Source organism: Acomys russatus, chromosome 29 (genome assembly GCF_903995435.1).
Source record: "Acomys russatus chromosome 29, mAcoRus1.1, whole genome shotgun sequence".
NCBI lineage: Eukaryota > Metazoa > Chordata > Mammalia > Rodentia > Muridae > Acomys > Acomys russatus.
In genome coordinates this window covers 14,602,930-14,621,017 of record NC_067165.1, presented here as the reverse complement: position 1 = coordinate 14,621,017, position 18,088 = coordinate 14,602,930, and the positions used below count along the sequence as shown (strand labels likewise).

The 18,088-nt window shown below is 44.3% G+C and overlaps 1 protein-coding gene and 1 pseudogene across 1 annotated transcript; one reads left to right on the top strand and one right to left on the bottom strand.

The window, feature by feature from the left end:
* Nucleotides 1–617: 617 nt before the first annotated feature.
* LOC127211954 (olfactory receptor 2A12-like) lies at nucleotides 618–1,553 on the top strand (annotated as a pseudogene).
* Nucleotides 1,554–15,410: 13,857 nt separating this feature from the next.
* LOC127211815 (putative olfactory receptor 2B3) lies at nucleotides 15,411–16,358 on the bottom strand. Its single transcript, XM_051171874.1, has one exon. It carries the CDS (start codon nucleotides 16,356–16,358, stop codon nucleotides 15,411–15,413), a length of 948 nt encoding a protein of 315 aa, XP_051027831.1.
* Between the last annotated feature and the right edge of the window lie 1,730 nt (nucleotides 16,359–18,088).

The window sequence follows — 18,088 nt, the reverse complement described above, 5'->3', positions numbered from 1 at the left end:
GGATTCTTCTTCAACTGCTCTCATCTTCTTCGTGAGGCAGGCTCTCTCAGTTGACCCTAGTGCTCATCACTTCAGCTAGTGCAGCCAGAGCCCTCTTGTTGTTGGGATCCCTGTCTCTGTCTTCCCGGAGCTGCAATGAGAGTGTGAGAGAGCATCTGACCTGCCACGTGATAAGCGGTGTTTCCAGGAGTTCTGTGCAAGGCTTTAGATATTCATCGTCATCCAGAGAGGTCAGTGTCATCAGCCTCATTTGACAGGTTTGGAAACTGAGGCATTGGGAGGTTGAGTAACCCAAGGAGAGTACACACAACTGAACACTGCTCAGAACCCATGACACAGCCTGTGTTTTGTATTTTAAAGGTATTACGATTTTATGTATATAGATTTTTGCCCAAATGCATGCTTGTTTACCAGGTCTGGCCTGTGGATGCCAGAAGAGGAAGTTAGATCCCCTGACACTGAGTTAAAGACAGTTTTGAGCTCTCTGGTACCCTGGAACAACAGTCAGCGTTCTTAACCTTTGAGCCATCTCTTCAGCCTGTATCTTCCCTTTCTGTCTCTATAGCTGGCACCTGTCAGGTGACACATAGATGAATGAGATCCTTACAGCCTCCACCATGTGGATGATCCCAGCACAGAACCAAAGCTGGGTTTCCGAGTTCATCCTGCTTGGCTTCTCCAGTGACCCCACGACCAACAGCATCCTCTTCATTGTGTTCCTTCCCATCTACCTGAGCTCAGTCCTGAGCAACGGGCTCATCATCATGCTGGTCTGCCTGGACACACAGCTGCACACTCCCATGTACTTCTTCCTCTGTATCCTCTCCCTGCTGGACATGAGCTATGTGACCACCACCATGCCCCAAATGTTGGTGCATCTTCTTGCTCACTCTCAGACCATCTCCTTTGCTGGCTGCTGGATGCAGATGTATGTGTTTAGTGCCCTGGGCATAACTGAGTCCATGTTATTTGTGGTCATGGCTTATGACCGATATGTGGCCATTTGTTATCCTCTGCGATATACTGTCATTCTCAACTGGGGATTGTGCATACGGTTGGCAGCAGGGACATGGGTGTGTGGTTTTTTTCGTCTTTATTGCATACTTTCTTCACCATGAGTCTGCCATATTGTGGGCCCAACAGGGTCAACCACTACTTCTGTGAAGGTCCTTCAGTGCGTAGCCTGGCTTGCATGGATACCCACATCATTGAGCTGGTGGACCTAGTCTTGAGTGTTTTTGTGGTTGCTACTCCAATTTCCCTCATTGTGGCTTCCTACATTCGTATTGCCATGGCAATTCTCAGGATCAAGTCCACGCAGGCCCGCTGCAAGGCGTTCTCTACCTGTGCCTCCCACCTGACTGTGGTCACATTCTTCTATGCTCCAGCCACTTATATCTACATGAGGCCCAACTCCAGCTACTCCCCTGAGCGGGACAAGCAGATCTCACTCTTTTACAATGTCTTCACAGCCTGTGGCATATAGTCTGAGGAACAAAGACATCAAGAGGGCGTTTCTCAAGGTGATACGACATGGTAGGGTAGAGTTATGAACCAAGATCCTGAGAAATTGGAGTTAGAATAGTCACTGTTTAAGAAAGGGCATTGTCTTTATTGTAGGCAACTCACTGGTTTATTTGAACCAACATAGTACTTGGTAGGTACACTGACCATGAGGAAACAAAGGTCGTTGTCTTGCTTAAAATGCTCCACTAAGAGCATGTTAAAAACCTCAGTAATCCTTGTGGATTATTAATTGCAAACATTCATTTGTTGCTCATGTTGTTTGTGAAGCTATAGGTTGGGAGTGACCCTCTGTTCTCTTACATCCACCCCAAAACATTATCCTATATGCACTACAGTTCTCTATAACAGAAGAAAGGAACAGTGCAAAGAACTTAAAGCTAGTAACATAGCTTCAAACTCCTCAGAAGTGACATATAGTTTATATTCCCTTCATTGATTAAGGCACGTTGTATGGTCAGTCCTAGTGGCAATCTATTCAGTGTATTTTCTTCCTCAAAGAAGCAATGGGTGTCACTCGAATAGTTTGTACATATAGCTTCTCCACTAAGGATGGTAAAGAAAAGAAATAATGTAACCCATCATTTTACCACAGAAATAAATATCATACATGACAGCAATTAGAAACATCTACCATACTTCCTGTAAATGACATGATAATGGAAGCCATTGGGTGTCAAGCAATATCAACAAAGTAGTATATATAATCAGTATATTTTGTCAATACCAAAATTAAGACAATAGTATGCCTATCCTGTACAGCTTAGAGAAATGACTTTGTGCATTAAATCAATATAGTATATGGGTTAATGTGGTGAACTGCACATTGTGTTGTCAAAGACAAAAAACTTGACATTAATGGACTTGGGTTCTCATCTCAACCTTGGTTTCTTGTTTAATATGTGAATGACTTTGGTCAATTTGCTTCTTTGTGGATCTCACTTTATGGATCAATAAAATTAACATCTTGACTTTTGTTTCCAAAGCCTGTTTAGACTCTGGAATTCCCTGTCTCTGTCTCTGTCTCTGCCTGTCTCTGTCTGTCTCTGTCAGTCTCTCTGTCTCTGTCTCTGTCTCTGTCTCTCTCTGTCTCTCTCTCTCTTTCTCCTCTCCTCTCCTCTCCAATGTGGGGACACAGTAGGAAGGTTGAGCTGGAAAGGGGAAGAAAGTGATTAGTAATCCTGCTCATGTTGCTCATGACCTCAGAGGTGGTGGCTAATCTTGCCTGTTAATATCACTAGGTTGAGAGACACCTAGACAATTTGTAAGCATGTTTCCCAGTGTCCTTGTAAGGTATTTCCACAGATGTCAGGCATGTGAGTCAGTTAACTGAAGTGGAGGACAATCTCCCCTGTGTGTAGGTGGCACTCTTCCATAGGATGGGAGCCCAGATGGAACCAAAAAAAAAAAGGAGAAAGTCGAGCAGCAGGCAAGCTTGATTTTTCTTGAGTGGATATGACTTTTGTGGTCTCCATGCCCTGCAGACACTAGACTCCAGCTGCTTCAGTCTTCAAAGTGGCCTCACACCAGCATCTCTTCTTAACCTATGTCCCTGTAGATCTCTGAGTTTGCAGATTCATTTCCGCCAGCAACATGGCATGAGATGGAAACAACATCAAGTCAGTTGCTTAGAAGTGAGGATGCAGTCTCTGGATTGAGCAAACAGGGTTCTTTGGTAGGGAAAAATGGAAGACAGAAACATGACTATGAAGACTGAACAAGCAAGGCCTTGAAGTTAAGAAAGTAATGTTAGCTGACGCTTGTGGATGTGAAAGAGCCACTATGGAAAGAGGAGGAGAAGCAAGAATAATCCTCAACTACAAGTAGAACATTATGATAAGCAGATTTGGGCCCAGGGGTCCCGCTCAAACTAAGGCACCAGCCAAGGACAATACAGCTGGTAAACTTTAAACCCCTACCCAGATCTAGCCAATGGTCAGAATATTCTCCACAGTTGAGTGGAGAGTGTGATACGACTTTCTCACGTACTCTGGTGCCTCACATTTGACCATGTCCCCTGGAGGGGGAGACCTGGTGGCACTCAGAGGAAGGACAGCAAGTAGCCAAGAAGAGACTTGATACCCTATGAGAATATATAGGGGGACGTAATCCCCCTCAGGAACAGTCATAGGGGAGGGGAATAATGGGAAAATGGGGGGGGGGAAGGAATGGGAGGATACAAGGGATGGGATAAACATTGAGATGTAACAAGAATAAATTAATTAAAAATAAATAAATAAATAAATAAAGCCATGTGAAATTCAAAAAAAAAAAAAGAATAATCCTCAATTTAGGAAATTACTTTCCCTTGTTCAAAGAGCTGAGGGGTGCTGGGAGTGATGACACACACCCCAGCACCATAGAGGCAGAGGCAGGCTGATTGCTAAAAGACTTGGAGATCAGCCTAGCCTATGTACAGAGCTCTCGGCCAGCCAAGGCTACACACACACAGACACACACACACACACACACAGACACACACACACACACACACACAGACTCACTGGAGGAAAGTTCCTTTAGTCATGTAGTATGTGCAGTAGAGGCAGAGATGAATCATAGGGTGGACTAGAGCCAAGGTCCATGAGGGCACTGAGATGCTGCGCTGTTCTCTGTTGGATGATAACCTCCAGTATAGGGCTGGCCTTAGGAGGGGTGGCTGGGGAGGATGGGATCAAATGTGAGACTCCCAGGGGACTCAGGCTGTGGGTTGTGAATGAAGAATTCCCCCTTAAAGAGCTCCAGTGCATGTGGAGTGCCTGGGAAGGACAGTGGACTGAGAATCCTGGGAGGAGGTCTTTGTTGATTGTGCTGCTGGAGTTTCGATGACATGGAGAGAACTGGGGAAGAACAGACACAGGAAGTCAAACAAAGGCCAGCAGAGCAATCATTGAGAAATGGTGGTCCTGGGAATTAGAAGGGTGAGGAGTTCCTTCGACTTGCAGCCTCAGATGGATGTTCTTGTGGAAATCAGCCCTCTTGCTCGTCCAGTCACCTGCTGGATACATTCAAGTCCTCCAGTGCAGCTAACTACCAGGTGGACTCATTCACAAGGTTCCCCATGTGGTTCCTGAAGTCTGCAAGGTCACCATGAAAGTTGTTCTTTCTGGAGTTCCAAGATGGCGGTGCCCAGTACACACCATATCTCATCTACTGCGTGGAGACCAGGGACTTGAGTGGAGCCACAGACTGCTGGATCTAGGTGAGTGGGGTCCCACACACTGCAGACCACCAGCGGGCCTGGCCCCAGGTCAAGCAACAGCCCAGATGTCCTGAACCCACTCTCCAGACACTCAAACAGAACCCACCAACGGGCTGCAGCCAGCCTATAAATTCACTGTGTGGGATGATGGTACACTGGAGTCCCTGGCCTGAAGAGTCTCAGGGAAATGGGTGAAACTGCCCTTGGAGCCCTCCACCACCCCATGCTAAATTGAGGAGGTCCCCGGGGCTGAGTGGAAACACTGGCGGCTGGGCCCACCAAAATCAGCTAGAGCGCGCATGCAGCTCGTAGGCCGACCTGGGCCCAAACTAGAGCCGGACACAATGGACTGAGCCCGCAAACATGGGCAGTTAGAACCTAGCTTGGACTGTTTCTACAGGCCAGGCAGGATCTCCCACCGCAGGCTTGAAATCCCTGCGGTGTCTAGTCGCTGAGCTAAAAAGTGACTACAGCTCCAAGGGCCTGTGAGCAGGGTCCTGGCTACAGGGCCATGTGAAGTGCAGGCAGCCTGGAGCACATCCGTGGTCTGAAACAGTCCTGTCTCTGGGCCGCCTAGTACTGATCCTGCACTCTCCAACAGACAGAACCTAACTGGATCAGGTCCCAAAGGCCAGGAGGACCTTCCAAGGTCTCGGGAGAGGCTGGACACCCCTGCAGTGTCTAGTCACTGAGCTAAAAGGTGACTACAGTTCCAAGGGTCTGTGAGCAGCTTGGAGCTTGCTGTGGTCTTAAACAGTCCTGTCTCTGGGCCACCTAGTGCTGATCCTGCACTCTCCAACAGACAGAACCTAACTGGTTCAGCTCCCACAGGCCCAGCAGGATCACCCATGGTCTCGGGAGAGGCTGGACATCCCTGTGGTGTCTAAACACTGAGCTAAAAGGTGACTACAGCTCAGAGGACCTGACCTGAGTGGAGCCCTGGCTACAAGCCCACGGGAAGTGCAGGCAGCTTGGCAGTCTGAAATGGTCCTGTCTCTGGGCCATAGCATACCAATCCTGCACCCTTCAACAGACAGAACCTAACTGGATCAGGTTCCACAAGACCAGCAGGATCTCCCATGCTCTTGGGAGAGGCTGGACACACCTGTAGTGTCTAGACACCTAGCTAACAGGCGGCTACAGCTCAGAGAGTCTGACCCAGGTGGGGTTCTGACTACTGCAGGGCAGGAAGTGCAAGCAGCTTGGAGCTTTCTGTGGTCTGAAACAGTCCTGTCTCTGGGCTGCCTCATACTGATCCTGCACTCTCCAACAGACAGAACCTAACTGGATCAGCTCCCACAGGCCCGGCAGGATCTCCCATGCTCTTGGAAGAGGCTGGACACCTCTGCACTGTTTAGAGACTGAGCTAAAAGGCAGCTACAGCTCAGAGGATCTGACCCAGCTAGGATCATGGCTACAAGGCAGAAGGAAGGACAGGCAGCTGGGACCAACCTACCCAACCAGAGTGCTTGCATGCTGACCTTGTTCTAGGTCCCAAAACAGCTGATCTGAATCACAGCAGTAAAGTGAAAGGGTCCAGACAGAAACCTACTTCTGCTGACTCAGTCCAGAGCCTAAGATGTAGAGCAAAATCTTCACGAGTGGAAGCCAGATCACCTGCCTGTTCCAGGAAAGAACTCCCTGATCCCAACAGGCAAGAGCACGTGATCTATAATCATTCACCAACCATCCACTCTCAATGTCCAGTGAAGGACACCAGAAGCTATTTTCCAACATCAGAGACACCAAAATGACAAAAGGACAGCATAAGAATGCAAGCAAAAGCCAAAACAGTTCGGCATCTCCAGATCCCATCTGTCCCAATGAAAGCAACTCTGAGAACCCAAACACAATAGAAATACAAGAAAATGACCTCAAGTCCTTAGTAGGGAAGATAATAAAGAAAGAAACGAATAAAATCTGTAAAAAAACAAAAACAAAAAAAAAAAAACCTGCAGGAAGATGCAACCAAGCAGGTTGGAGACATAAAAGAGTCATATAGAGAGGCACTGGAAGAATTTGAGAAAAATACAAACAACCAGATAAAATAAATCAGTAAAATAGTTCAAGATATGAAGATAAAAATGGAATCTATGATAAAGGAACACACAGAAGAAAAACGTGATTGAGAAGCCTTAGAGAAGAAAATAAGCAGCACAGAGGTGACCTTCTCTAATAGAATTCAAAAAATGGAGGACTGACTATCGGGATTTGAAGACACAGTCATAGAACTTGAAACAACCATCAAAGAAAATGCTAAATCTGAAAAGTTCCTGACACAGAACATCCAAGATACCAAGGACACCATGAAAAGACAAAACTTGAGAATAATAGGTATTGAAGAAAGAGAGGACATCCAACTCCATGGCCCAGAAAATGTCTTCAACAAAATCATAGAAGAAAATTTCCCCAATCTGAAGAAGGAGATGCGCATGAGCATATAAGAGGCCTATAGAACACCAAATAGAATAGACCAGAAAAGAAAATCTTCCCGCCACATAATAATAAAAACACAAAATATCCAGATCAAGGAAAAAATATTAAAAGCAGCAAGAGAAAAAGGCCGAGTAACATACAATGGCAAACCTACCAAAATTACACTCGATTTCTCAGCAGAGACCATGAAAGCCAGAAGAAGAACCTGGACAGAGGTCCTGCAAACCCTAAGAGAACACAGATGCCAGGCCAGACTATTATGCCCAGTGAAACTATCAATAACCATTGATGAAAAAAACAAAATATTCCATGAGAGAAGCAAATTCAAACAGTACCTATCTACAAATCTAGCTTTACAGAAGTTACTAGAAGGAAAACTCCACCTCAAAGGGTCAAGTTACAACTAAAACTATATAGGAAATAGATAACTATACCATCGCAAAATCACAACTTCACAAACTCTCGACTATAACAAACAGCAAAAATGAAGGGACTTATCAGACACTGGTCATTAATATCTCTCAATATCAATGGTTTCAATTCTCCAATAAAAAGACATACACTAGCTGAATGGATGCATAAATATGACCCAACAGTCTTCTGCATTCAAGAAACACATCTCAGCCACAAGGACAGACATTACCTCAGAGTAAAAGGTTGGGGAAAAAAATATTCCAAACATATGGTCACAAGAAGCAAGCTAGTGTAGCCATTCTAATATCTAATAAAATAGTCAAAAGGGAAGAGGAAAGATACTTCATACTCATCAAAGGTAAAGTCAACCAAGACGACATCACATTTTTGAACATCTATGCGCCTAATACAAGGACACTCACATTTATAAAAGAACTATTAACAAAGCGTAAACCACTCACCGATCACCACACATTAATAGTGGGAGACTTCAACACCCCACTTTCACTGAAGACAGGTCTTTGAAACAGAAACTAAGCCAGGAAATAACTTCATTAACCAATGTCATGAGTCAAATGGATCTAACAGATATTTTCAGAACCTTTCACCCAAACACAAAGGATTATACCTTCTTCTTAGCACCCCATGAAACCTTCTCTAAAATTGATCACATAGTAGGTCCCAAAGCAAGCCTCAACAGATACAAGAAGATTGAAATAATACCTTGTATCCTATCAGATCACCATGGTCTAAGGCTGGACTTCAACAACAACAAAATAGCAAAAAGCTTACACACACATGAAAACTAAACAACTCTCTACTTAATGACACCTGGTTCAGGGAAGAAATAAAATACTTCTTGAAATTCAATGAAAATGGAGGAACAACATACTCAGATTTGTGGGACACATTGAAAGAGGAAAATTCATAGCATTAAGTGCCTTTAGAAAGAAAGTGGAAACATCCCACATAAGCAATTTAACAATACATCTGGAAGCCCTAGGAAAAAAGAAGTGAAAACACCCAATAGGAGTAGACATTTGGAAATAATCAAACTCAGGGCTGAAATCAATATGTTAGAAACAAAGAGAACAATTTAAAGAATCAACAAAATCAGGAGCTGGTTCTTTGAGAAAATCAACAAGATAGACAAATAGTTAGCCAAACTAACTAAAGGACAGAGAAACACTATGCAAATCAACAAAATCAAAAATGAAAAGGGAGACATAACAACAGACACCGAAGAAATACAAAGAATCATAAGATCCTACTTTAAAGGCATTCATGCCACAAAATTTGAAAAATCTAAGGGAAATGGACAATTTTCTTGATTGATTCGATTTGCCAAAGTTGAATCAAGATCAGATAGAAAGAGAAGCAGTCATTGATAGTCTCCCAACCAAAATAAGCTCAGGGCCATATGGTTTCAGCAAAGACCTTCAAAGGGGAGTTAATACCAATACTCTTCAAGCTACTCCAAAAGATAGAAATGGATGGAACATTACCAAATTCTTTCTATGAGGCCATAGTCTCATTGATACCTATACCTCGCAAAGACCCAACAACAACAAAAAAGAATTTCAGGCCAATTTCTCTTATGAACATTGATGCAAAAATACTCAATAAAATCCTTGCAAAATGAATATAAGAACATATCAAAGACACCATTCACCATGACCAGGTAGGCTTCATTCCAGGCATGCAAAGATGGTTTAATATACAGAAATTCATCAATGTAATCCACCATATAAACAAACTGAAAGAGAAAAACCACATGATCATCTCCTTAGATGCAGAAAAAGCATTTGATAAAATCAAACACCCATTCATGTTTAAAGTTCTGGAGAGATCAGGAATACAGGGCACATACCTAAACATAATAAAAGCTATATACAGCAAGCCAATGGCCAACACCAAATTAAATGGAGAGATACTCAAGGAAATTCCTCTAAAATTGGGGACAAGACAAGGCTGCCCACTTTCTCCATATCTCTTCAATATTGTTCTTGAAGTTCTAGCCACAGCAATAAGACATCAAAAGGAGATCATGGGCATCCAAATTGGAAAGGAGGAAGTCAAATTATCCCTGTTTGCAGATAATATGATAGTGTATATAAGTGACCTCCAAAATTCCACCAGAGAACTCCTACAGCTGATAAACACCTTCAGCAAATTGGCTGGATACAAAATTAACTCAAATAAGTCAGTAGCTTTTCTATATACAAATGACAAACATGCAGAGGAAGAAATTTGGAGAACTACACCCTTTATGATAGCCACAAGCAATATAAAATATCTAGGAGTAACTCTAGCCAAGCAAGTGAAGAACTTATTTGAAAAAAACTTTAAATCTCTGAAGAAAGAGATTGAAGATGACATCAGAATATGGAAGAATCTCCCTTGTTCATGGATTGGGAGAATTAACATAGCAAAAATGGCCATCCTACCAAAAGCAATTTACAGATTCAATGCAATCCCTATCAAAATACCTACAAAATATTTTGAAGACATTGGAAGATCAATTCTCAACTTCATATGGAGAAACAAAAAGCCCAGAATAGCAAAAACAATCTTATACAATAAAAGATCCTCCAGAAGAATCTCCATACCCAATCTCAAGCTGTACTATAGAGCAACAGTAATTAAAACAGCATGGTACTGGCACAGCAATAGGCTGGTGGATCAATGGAATTGAATTGAAGACCCAGAGATAAATCCACACACATATGGTCACTTGATTTTTTTTTTTACAAAGAAGCCAAATCTATTCAATAAAAAAACAATAGCATCTTCAACAAATGGTGCTGGTCTAACTGGATGTCTATGTAAAAAAATGCAATTGGACCCATGTTTGTCACAAAACTCAAGTCCAAGTGGATTAAAGACCTCAACATAAAACCGGAGACACTAAGTCAGTTAGTTGAAAAAGTGGGCAAGAGCCTGGAACACATTGGCAGAGGAGACAACTTCTTGAACAGAACACCAACAGCCCAGGCCTTAATGTCAACAATTAACAAATGGGACCTCATGAGGCTGAGAAGATTCTGTAAGGCATGAAACACTGTCAACAGAACAAAGCGACAACCTACAGACTGGGAAAAGATCTTTACCAACCCTACATCTGACAAAGGTCTAATACCCAAATTATATAAAGAACTGAAGAAATTAAACACCACTAAACCAAACAAACCAATTGAGAAATGGGGCTCAGAACTAAACAGAGAATTCTCAACAGAGGAATATCAAATGACTGAGAAACACTTAAAGAAATGCTCAACATCTTTAGTCATCAGAGAAATGCAAATCAAAATGACTCTGAGATTACATCTTACACCCATCAGAATGGTTAAGATAAAAAATTCAAGTGACACCACATGCTGGTGAGGATGTGGAGAAAGAGAAAAACTCCTTCATTGCTCGTGGGAATGCAAACTGGTACAACCACTTTCAAAATCTATCTGGCGCTTTCTCAGAAAAATGGGAATAGGGCTTCCTCAAGACCCAGCTATTCCACTCCTTGGAATATACCCAGAAAATGCTCCACCACACAACAAGAACATTTGCTCAGCCATGTTCATATCAGCCTTATTCATAATAGCCAGAACATGAAAACAGCCTAAGTGTCCCTCAGTAGAAGAATGGATAAAGAAACTGTGGTACATTTACACTATGGAATACTACTCAGGTATTAAAAATAAGGAATTCCTGAAATTTGTGGACAAGTGGATTGAACTAGAAATGATCATAATGAGTGAGTTCACCCAGAAGCAGAAAAGCTCAAATGGTATATACTCACTTATATCTGGACACTAGCCCAAGGGATATGTCCCACTAAAGTCTTCACTTATCAGGAAAGTGGGACAGAGGGGAAGACATCCTATTGGGACTTTAGGTGAGAGATGCATGGGAGAATGGGGAAATAGAAGGATCCAGAGAGTCCTAGAAACCTACAAGAAGAACATTATGGCAGGCGGATCTGGGCACTGGGGTCCTGCTCAAACTATGGCACCACCCAAGGACAATATGTGCAGTAAACTTTGAACCCCTACCCAGATCAAGCCAATGGACAGGACATTCTCCACAGTTGAGTGGAGTCTGACTTTCACATGAACTCTGGTGCCCCATATTTGACCATGTCCCCTGGAAGGGGAGGCCTGGTGGCACTCAGAGGAAGGATAGCAGGCTACCAAGAAGAGACTTGATACCATATGAGCATATACAGGGGGAGGAGGTCCCCCTCAGTCACAGTCATAGGGGAGAAGAGTAGGAGGAAAGTGGGAGGGAGGGAGGAATGGGAGGATAAAAGGGATGGAATAACAATTGAGATGTAATATGAATAAATTAATAAAATATTTTTTAAAAAGAAAGTTATTCTTTTTGCAAATCCTACCCTATTGTGAAGGTCTCTGCTTCTAGTGGTGTGTCCATGCACTCGTTTCTGGCTGTCTGCACCCTTACCCCCACTTAGGGTCTGAGTATAAGTTTGCCTATCAGATCCAAAGTGGTCTGGCCTGGCTAATTATCAACTTTCTCTGTCAGCCAGAGCCTGAGCCACACACCTTTGGGGGATTTTTCGTCAACTGGATCACTGAGGTAGGAAGATCTCCCTTGAACCAGAAGATCTACCTTAAATCTGGGGCACACCTTCTCTTGGCAGCCTGTATAAAGAACAAAGAAGAAAGAGGTTTTTGTCCCTTGCTTGTCCTCTGTCTTGGTTCACTGGTATGACAGCCTGCTTCTTCAGGATTCTGACATACACTGAAGACCAGCTAAGTCATCCAGCCTTGTGGATTGAAAGAACTACCAGATTCTTGCATTTTCCATTGGGAGATGCCACTGTTGGACAAACTGACTACAGCATATACTGACTTCTGGAGAATGCTGCCCCAGCTCTCTAGCCTACTTCCGTCCTATGGGCATTTTATTCATGTCCTCAAGAGGCCGTTCCATCTCTTCATAAGACCAGCTGCTTCAGGGGAACATGGTAAAACCGGTGAGTTCCGTGAGTATGGGCCCACTTTTGCACATTTCTGGCTGTTGAGTTCCTTGATCAGAAACAATGCTGTAAAGAATGCCATGATGGTGGACAAGACATTCTTTAAGTCCACAGATTGTGGTTTGTGAAGAAGTGTTATGTGTTGGACAGGCAAATCTATAACCAGAATATTCCAGTATGGACAAAGCATTGTCCTTTCCATGAAACAAGTGTTCGAATGTAGTTAACTTGCCACCAAGTAACTCGCTGGCCATCTTGGGTAACAGAGCCATATTGTAACAGACCCCATATCTTAGCACAACTGACTCCATGATGGAAGAACTTTTCAGTCTGTAAAACTCAGCATTTAGCCCCACCAGCCAAAAATGAAAATAAAGACCTAATCCATCAAAGTCCATAGTTCTGGAGAAGTCTCTAAATATACTAACCTTGCCTTTTGGCTTCTATAGTTCTCTTTCTGGATAACTATTCTTGTTAACCAAAGTATGTCAACCCAAGACATGCTTTTTGGGTTTTTTTTTTGTTTTTGTTTTTGTTTTGTGCTTAAAGTATCACCCTGAGAAAGGCTCAGGGATACATTGAGATCCTGAACACCCAGTGTAGTCACTGGCAAGCTAATAAAGACTCTCTATTGATGTAAACCTGTGTCTGAGGTCCATTCTGGTGGATATCCCACAACAATATCTGGGGCTCAGTGCTGATCTCTCTCTCTCTCGCTCCCTCCCTCCCTCCCTCCCTCCCTCCTTGCCTCTCCCTCCCTCCCTCCCTCCCTCTCTCTCTCTCTCTCTCTCTCTCTCTCTCTCTCTCTCTCTCTCACACACACATTGCTACCAGCATTTCTCTTCAATCTTACTTCCTTACTGTTTTCTAAAAGATGGCCAGCAAATGCTCTCCTGTCCCTATCATTTTCATCCTAAATTCAAATGGTCTTCACTGACATCTAGCTGGACTGAGTCAGTATTATCTATATTGAAGTCTTCACTATTTTGCTGACTCCTGTTGATCAATGGAGGTTTGATAATTCTGATTGAGCACAAAAGTCTGGTAGCATCTCATTGAGGCACTTCTTGGATAGTCTGCCATGCCTATGCATTGATGCTTTGGGATCTCAAAGGCCACAGCTGAATTTGGGGCAGGAAAAGTCTGGGGGTACTTGTATGAACTATAGAATGCCAAGGGTTAACAAATACTGGGACTGCCTTCCTCCTGACCCCCGCTGGTGGGAGGAGTTGAAGGGCAGAGTGTGGAAGAAATCTCATAAAGTGGACAAAGTGTCCTGAAAACCCTCTTCAAATCCATTCTGTCTCCCTGAGTGTGACTCAAGACTCTATAGAACAATCTTGTCTCTACTTCCTTTGAGGTACCAAGGACCTTATGGGGCCATAAACTGGCCTTTTGTAATCTATCAGTCTTCCTGCCTGAGCCTCCTCAGTGCTGGGATTATGATTACGGGCATGCCCGCCATGTCTGCTGCCTCAGCAACTTCTAAAATCAAATATTTGAATAACACCACTGCTGCTCAGTTTCAGGTTTGAGCAAAAGTTTATTAAAATCTCGGTCACGTGGGATATTAATGAGAAAACCTTTGTGCAGTTCTGCCTGGTTGTCATCAGAGTGTCTTCAGGCAACATCTTGAGGCACTGTCATGTTTTCTTCAGTTTATTGACTGAGTTGATGGGTTTCTACTAAACCCACCGCAGACTGAGATACAAACAAATGCTAAGCTTGTCATTGGCTATTCCTTTCTTAAGGACAGAAGTGTCTGCTCTCCCTGGGCTGATGTTGTTTGAGAAATGGGATGTTAGGACAGTGATGTTTATGCAGAGATTTAACAGGCCAAACATTTCAAGACTTTTGCCTATTTTAACCTCTCACAACAGTCCCGTAAGGTGGTTTTTGCTATAATTATCACCATCATCCCAGTTTTACAGGTAAGGAATCAATATGCCGAGCACAAGCTTCTAAACATAATGATATGATTCAGATGATGCTTCATCTGTGAACTAAGAGACACCACAGCAGGGTGTCTGCTGAGGAAGCCATTGCATGTGTATCCTGAGGTTTAATATTGTCAACTTGATGACATTTAGAAGTCCCCAGGAGACTACTCATGAGCATACCTGTGAGGGCTTATCTAGACTGGGTTAGCTGGAATGGGAAGACTCTTGACTGAGATGAGATAGGGGTACTACCATTTTGCAGATCAAGGCCTTGTACTGAATTAAAAAGAGAGAGAGAGAGAAATCAGGCTGAGCCTGATCATTCATTTTCCTCTGCTTTCCATCTGTGCCTACAGTGTGAGCAGCTGCCTCAGGTTCCCCTCTCTGATGGGTCACAGCCTAGAACTGTGAGTCAATATAAACTTGTCCTTCCTTTTGTTGTTTTTATGCGGGCATTTTACCACCATAAAGGAGAGCTGAGGTTACTTTCCCTTCCTCTGAAGATTGTTCTTTCTCCAGACTGAGATGAGATAAATTTACTGATCCCAAGTCCTCAGGGTTACCTTGTCTTAGCATCCTGAGTAGATTTGATATGCCCGGTCATCACACACTGTCACTAAACAGCAGATGTTAATGATGCTTCATTTGTGTCAGAGACTGTGCTGACCCAGGAAAATAAATGAATCAGACACTTAGCGGTCTGTCTCCAGATGGATCCCTTGATGCCTGAGACTAGACCACTTGGACCATCAGCAGGTCATACCAGGAATCCACCTTTGTGCATTACCCCCCTTAAGAAAGATCCTTGCCCATCCTCTGTGTGATGAGGAACAATAGGGTGGGAGGGCAAAAGACTGTTCTTTCGGGTCCAACTGTGTCCTTCTGTGTTCAAGTGGCCTCACTCTGCAGCTCCTCCCCAACCTGTTACTTTGAGGAAAGCCCTCTTCACATCTTTGTTTCTGAGGCTGTAGATGATGGGGTTGAGAAAGGCAGAGATGACATTGTAGAACAGAGCCAGTTTCTTGTCCCTCTCTGGGGAGGCATTGGCCCCAGGGTTCATGTACATAAACATGGCAGGTCCACAGAACATGGTGACCACAGTGATGTGGGAGGCACAGGTAGAAAAAGCCTTCAGTCGACCTTGGGCCGAGCGGATTCTCAGAATGGTGGCAAAGATGCAGACATAAGAGGCCAGGATGAAGGAGAGAGGTACCAGGAGAAGGATGAAACCCAGGATAAAATCTACTTGGTCATTGAGAGACGTATCTGCACAGGCAAGCTTCAGTACAGCGGGGACCTCACAGAAGAAGTGGTTGATCTCATTGGGGCCACAGTAGGGCAGCCTCATAGTGAATACAGTGTAGACCAGAGAACAGCTGACACCCCATAGTCCACAAAAGACCACCATTGCCCCGCACAGCCAAGGCCTCATGATAACCTTGTATCTGAGTGGGTGGCAAATGGCTACGTATCTATCATAGGCCATGACCGAGAACAACCAGCCCTCAGTGATGCCTAACACCAGAAAGATGTACATCTGGGCCACGCACCCAGAATAGGGGATCGTTTTCTTCTGGCAGACAAGATGCACCAACATCTGGGGCACTGTGGTGGTGACATAACTCATATCCAGCAAGGAAAGGACACTGAGGAAGAAGTACATGGGCGTGTGGAGGCGAGAGTCCAGGTGGATCAAGGTGACGATGAGCCCATTGCCCGCAAGTGTAGAGAGGTAGAGGAAGAGGAAGACGTTAAAGAGGATTACATTAACTCGGAAATCCCTGGAGAAGCCCAGAAGGATGAACTCTGACACGGAGCTGTGGTTCTCCCAGGAGAGGCCTTGCATTCTTTTGCTGCAGAAAGAGAGATGGACCTAGTGGCACAGCTTAGAATGCACATTTAGGGGCTTCACCCATCCCAAGGCCTTGATTTTCCTTGTGATTGATACCAGTTCAGGGACTGAGGTCTAAACTTGGAATGTTTAGCATCTCAGGCCAGAACCTCCAGGACATCATTTCTTTTCCTTTCACCATCCCCCAAGCCCACTTCCACCGAGTGCCCCACCCCCCACCCCGCTTTCCTCTCCCTTGGGACCTAGCCTTACACACCACACTGCTTCTGTCTGCCTGGCACAGGCTACAGAGTGGGAAGATGAAGATGAGACGCCCCTTCCTGTATGAAGACATACATCCAGAACCCTTTCTTTTTGTGACTCGGACATCTGAGAAAGCCAGAGATGTGGGGGTAGATATAGAACCTCATAATCAGAGGAGATTTTTAGTAAATTTTAGTTGTTATCTGTGTTTATTGATCCTCTGGAAGTTTTTGACACTTCCTTTCACATGGAGTTACTCAACGGTTCTGCCTCTTCCTGCCCTTACTTACCAGTTCCCCCGCCCCCAACAAGAGCCTTCCTGCTTGACTCCGTACATTAACTTCTACTTAAGACAGAACAGTAGCTACCTTCCTTGCTTTGAGGCAGACGTCAAACCGCACTGGGTTCTGAGGGGTGGACTGGGCCAAAAATGAGTGAGATGAGATGTCAGGATCAGGACGTAAGATGGGGGAGTTTTAACTAAGGTGGAAAAAAAAAAAAAAAAAAAAAAAAAAAAAGAGGCCCGAGCACATATACACCAAAGGAAGAGACAACAAAGGAGAGAAGAGATGTGCCAAGAGCTGTGGGGAGGAACAAGCTTCTTGAGTGCCAGGTCCAGTGGGGCAGAGATGAAGGGACAGAGGTGAGGATGCAGTGCACACAGATACACGGGACTGTGACTGTCAGAAAGCCCAGGTCCACATTCCCACAGACCAGCCTCAAGTACTTCCTTCACGACAGCCTGTATACAAAGTGAGGAAGATCTGACCCAGGGGCTGAAAACCAGATGCTTTGCCTCAGCTGGGTAAGACATCTGGCTGATACCAACAACAACGATGTTACAGCACAGATGTAAAATCTCCCCACAACTGACTAAAACATCCAACTACAGCCGGCCGTAGTGGTACCACACACCTGTGATCCTAACACTCAGAACACCGAGACACAGGATCAAGAGTTCCAGGCCAGCCAGGGTTACACAGAAAGATCGAGAGCAGGCTGAGCTACATAGTGAGCTACTGACTCAAAGAAAAGACTGAACTGACTGCAGGAAGCTCACGTGAGACAGCAAGTTCCTGGGAAATAGCTGCTGCCTTACATCAGGTCAGGAAGGAGCATCCTCAAGGTCAGCATGAGGCTACAACATTGAGAAAGGATCCTAGTAGATCAGTGCTGGTGATGCTGTGTCTGGGGTAGCCAGATCATCTGCTGAAGAGCACTCACACTCCTGGACCATACCTTAAGGGGGCTGTGGACAAATCAAATCAGGCTATGAGGAAGGATCTGGAGGCCACGTTGAATGGAGGGGAGTTGAAACAAGGAGGGACATTTCTCCCACAGAACTGAAAGGTGAAGAGCATTCCAGAACCTCTGGACTCTACAAGTCATGTGGAGACACAGACAAACTTTAATATGTGGCCCAGAGGAGTCTTATTCTCGGAGGCTCCCAGAGATAAAGTTGGGAGTCACATCAAAAAGGA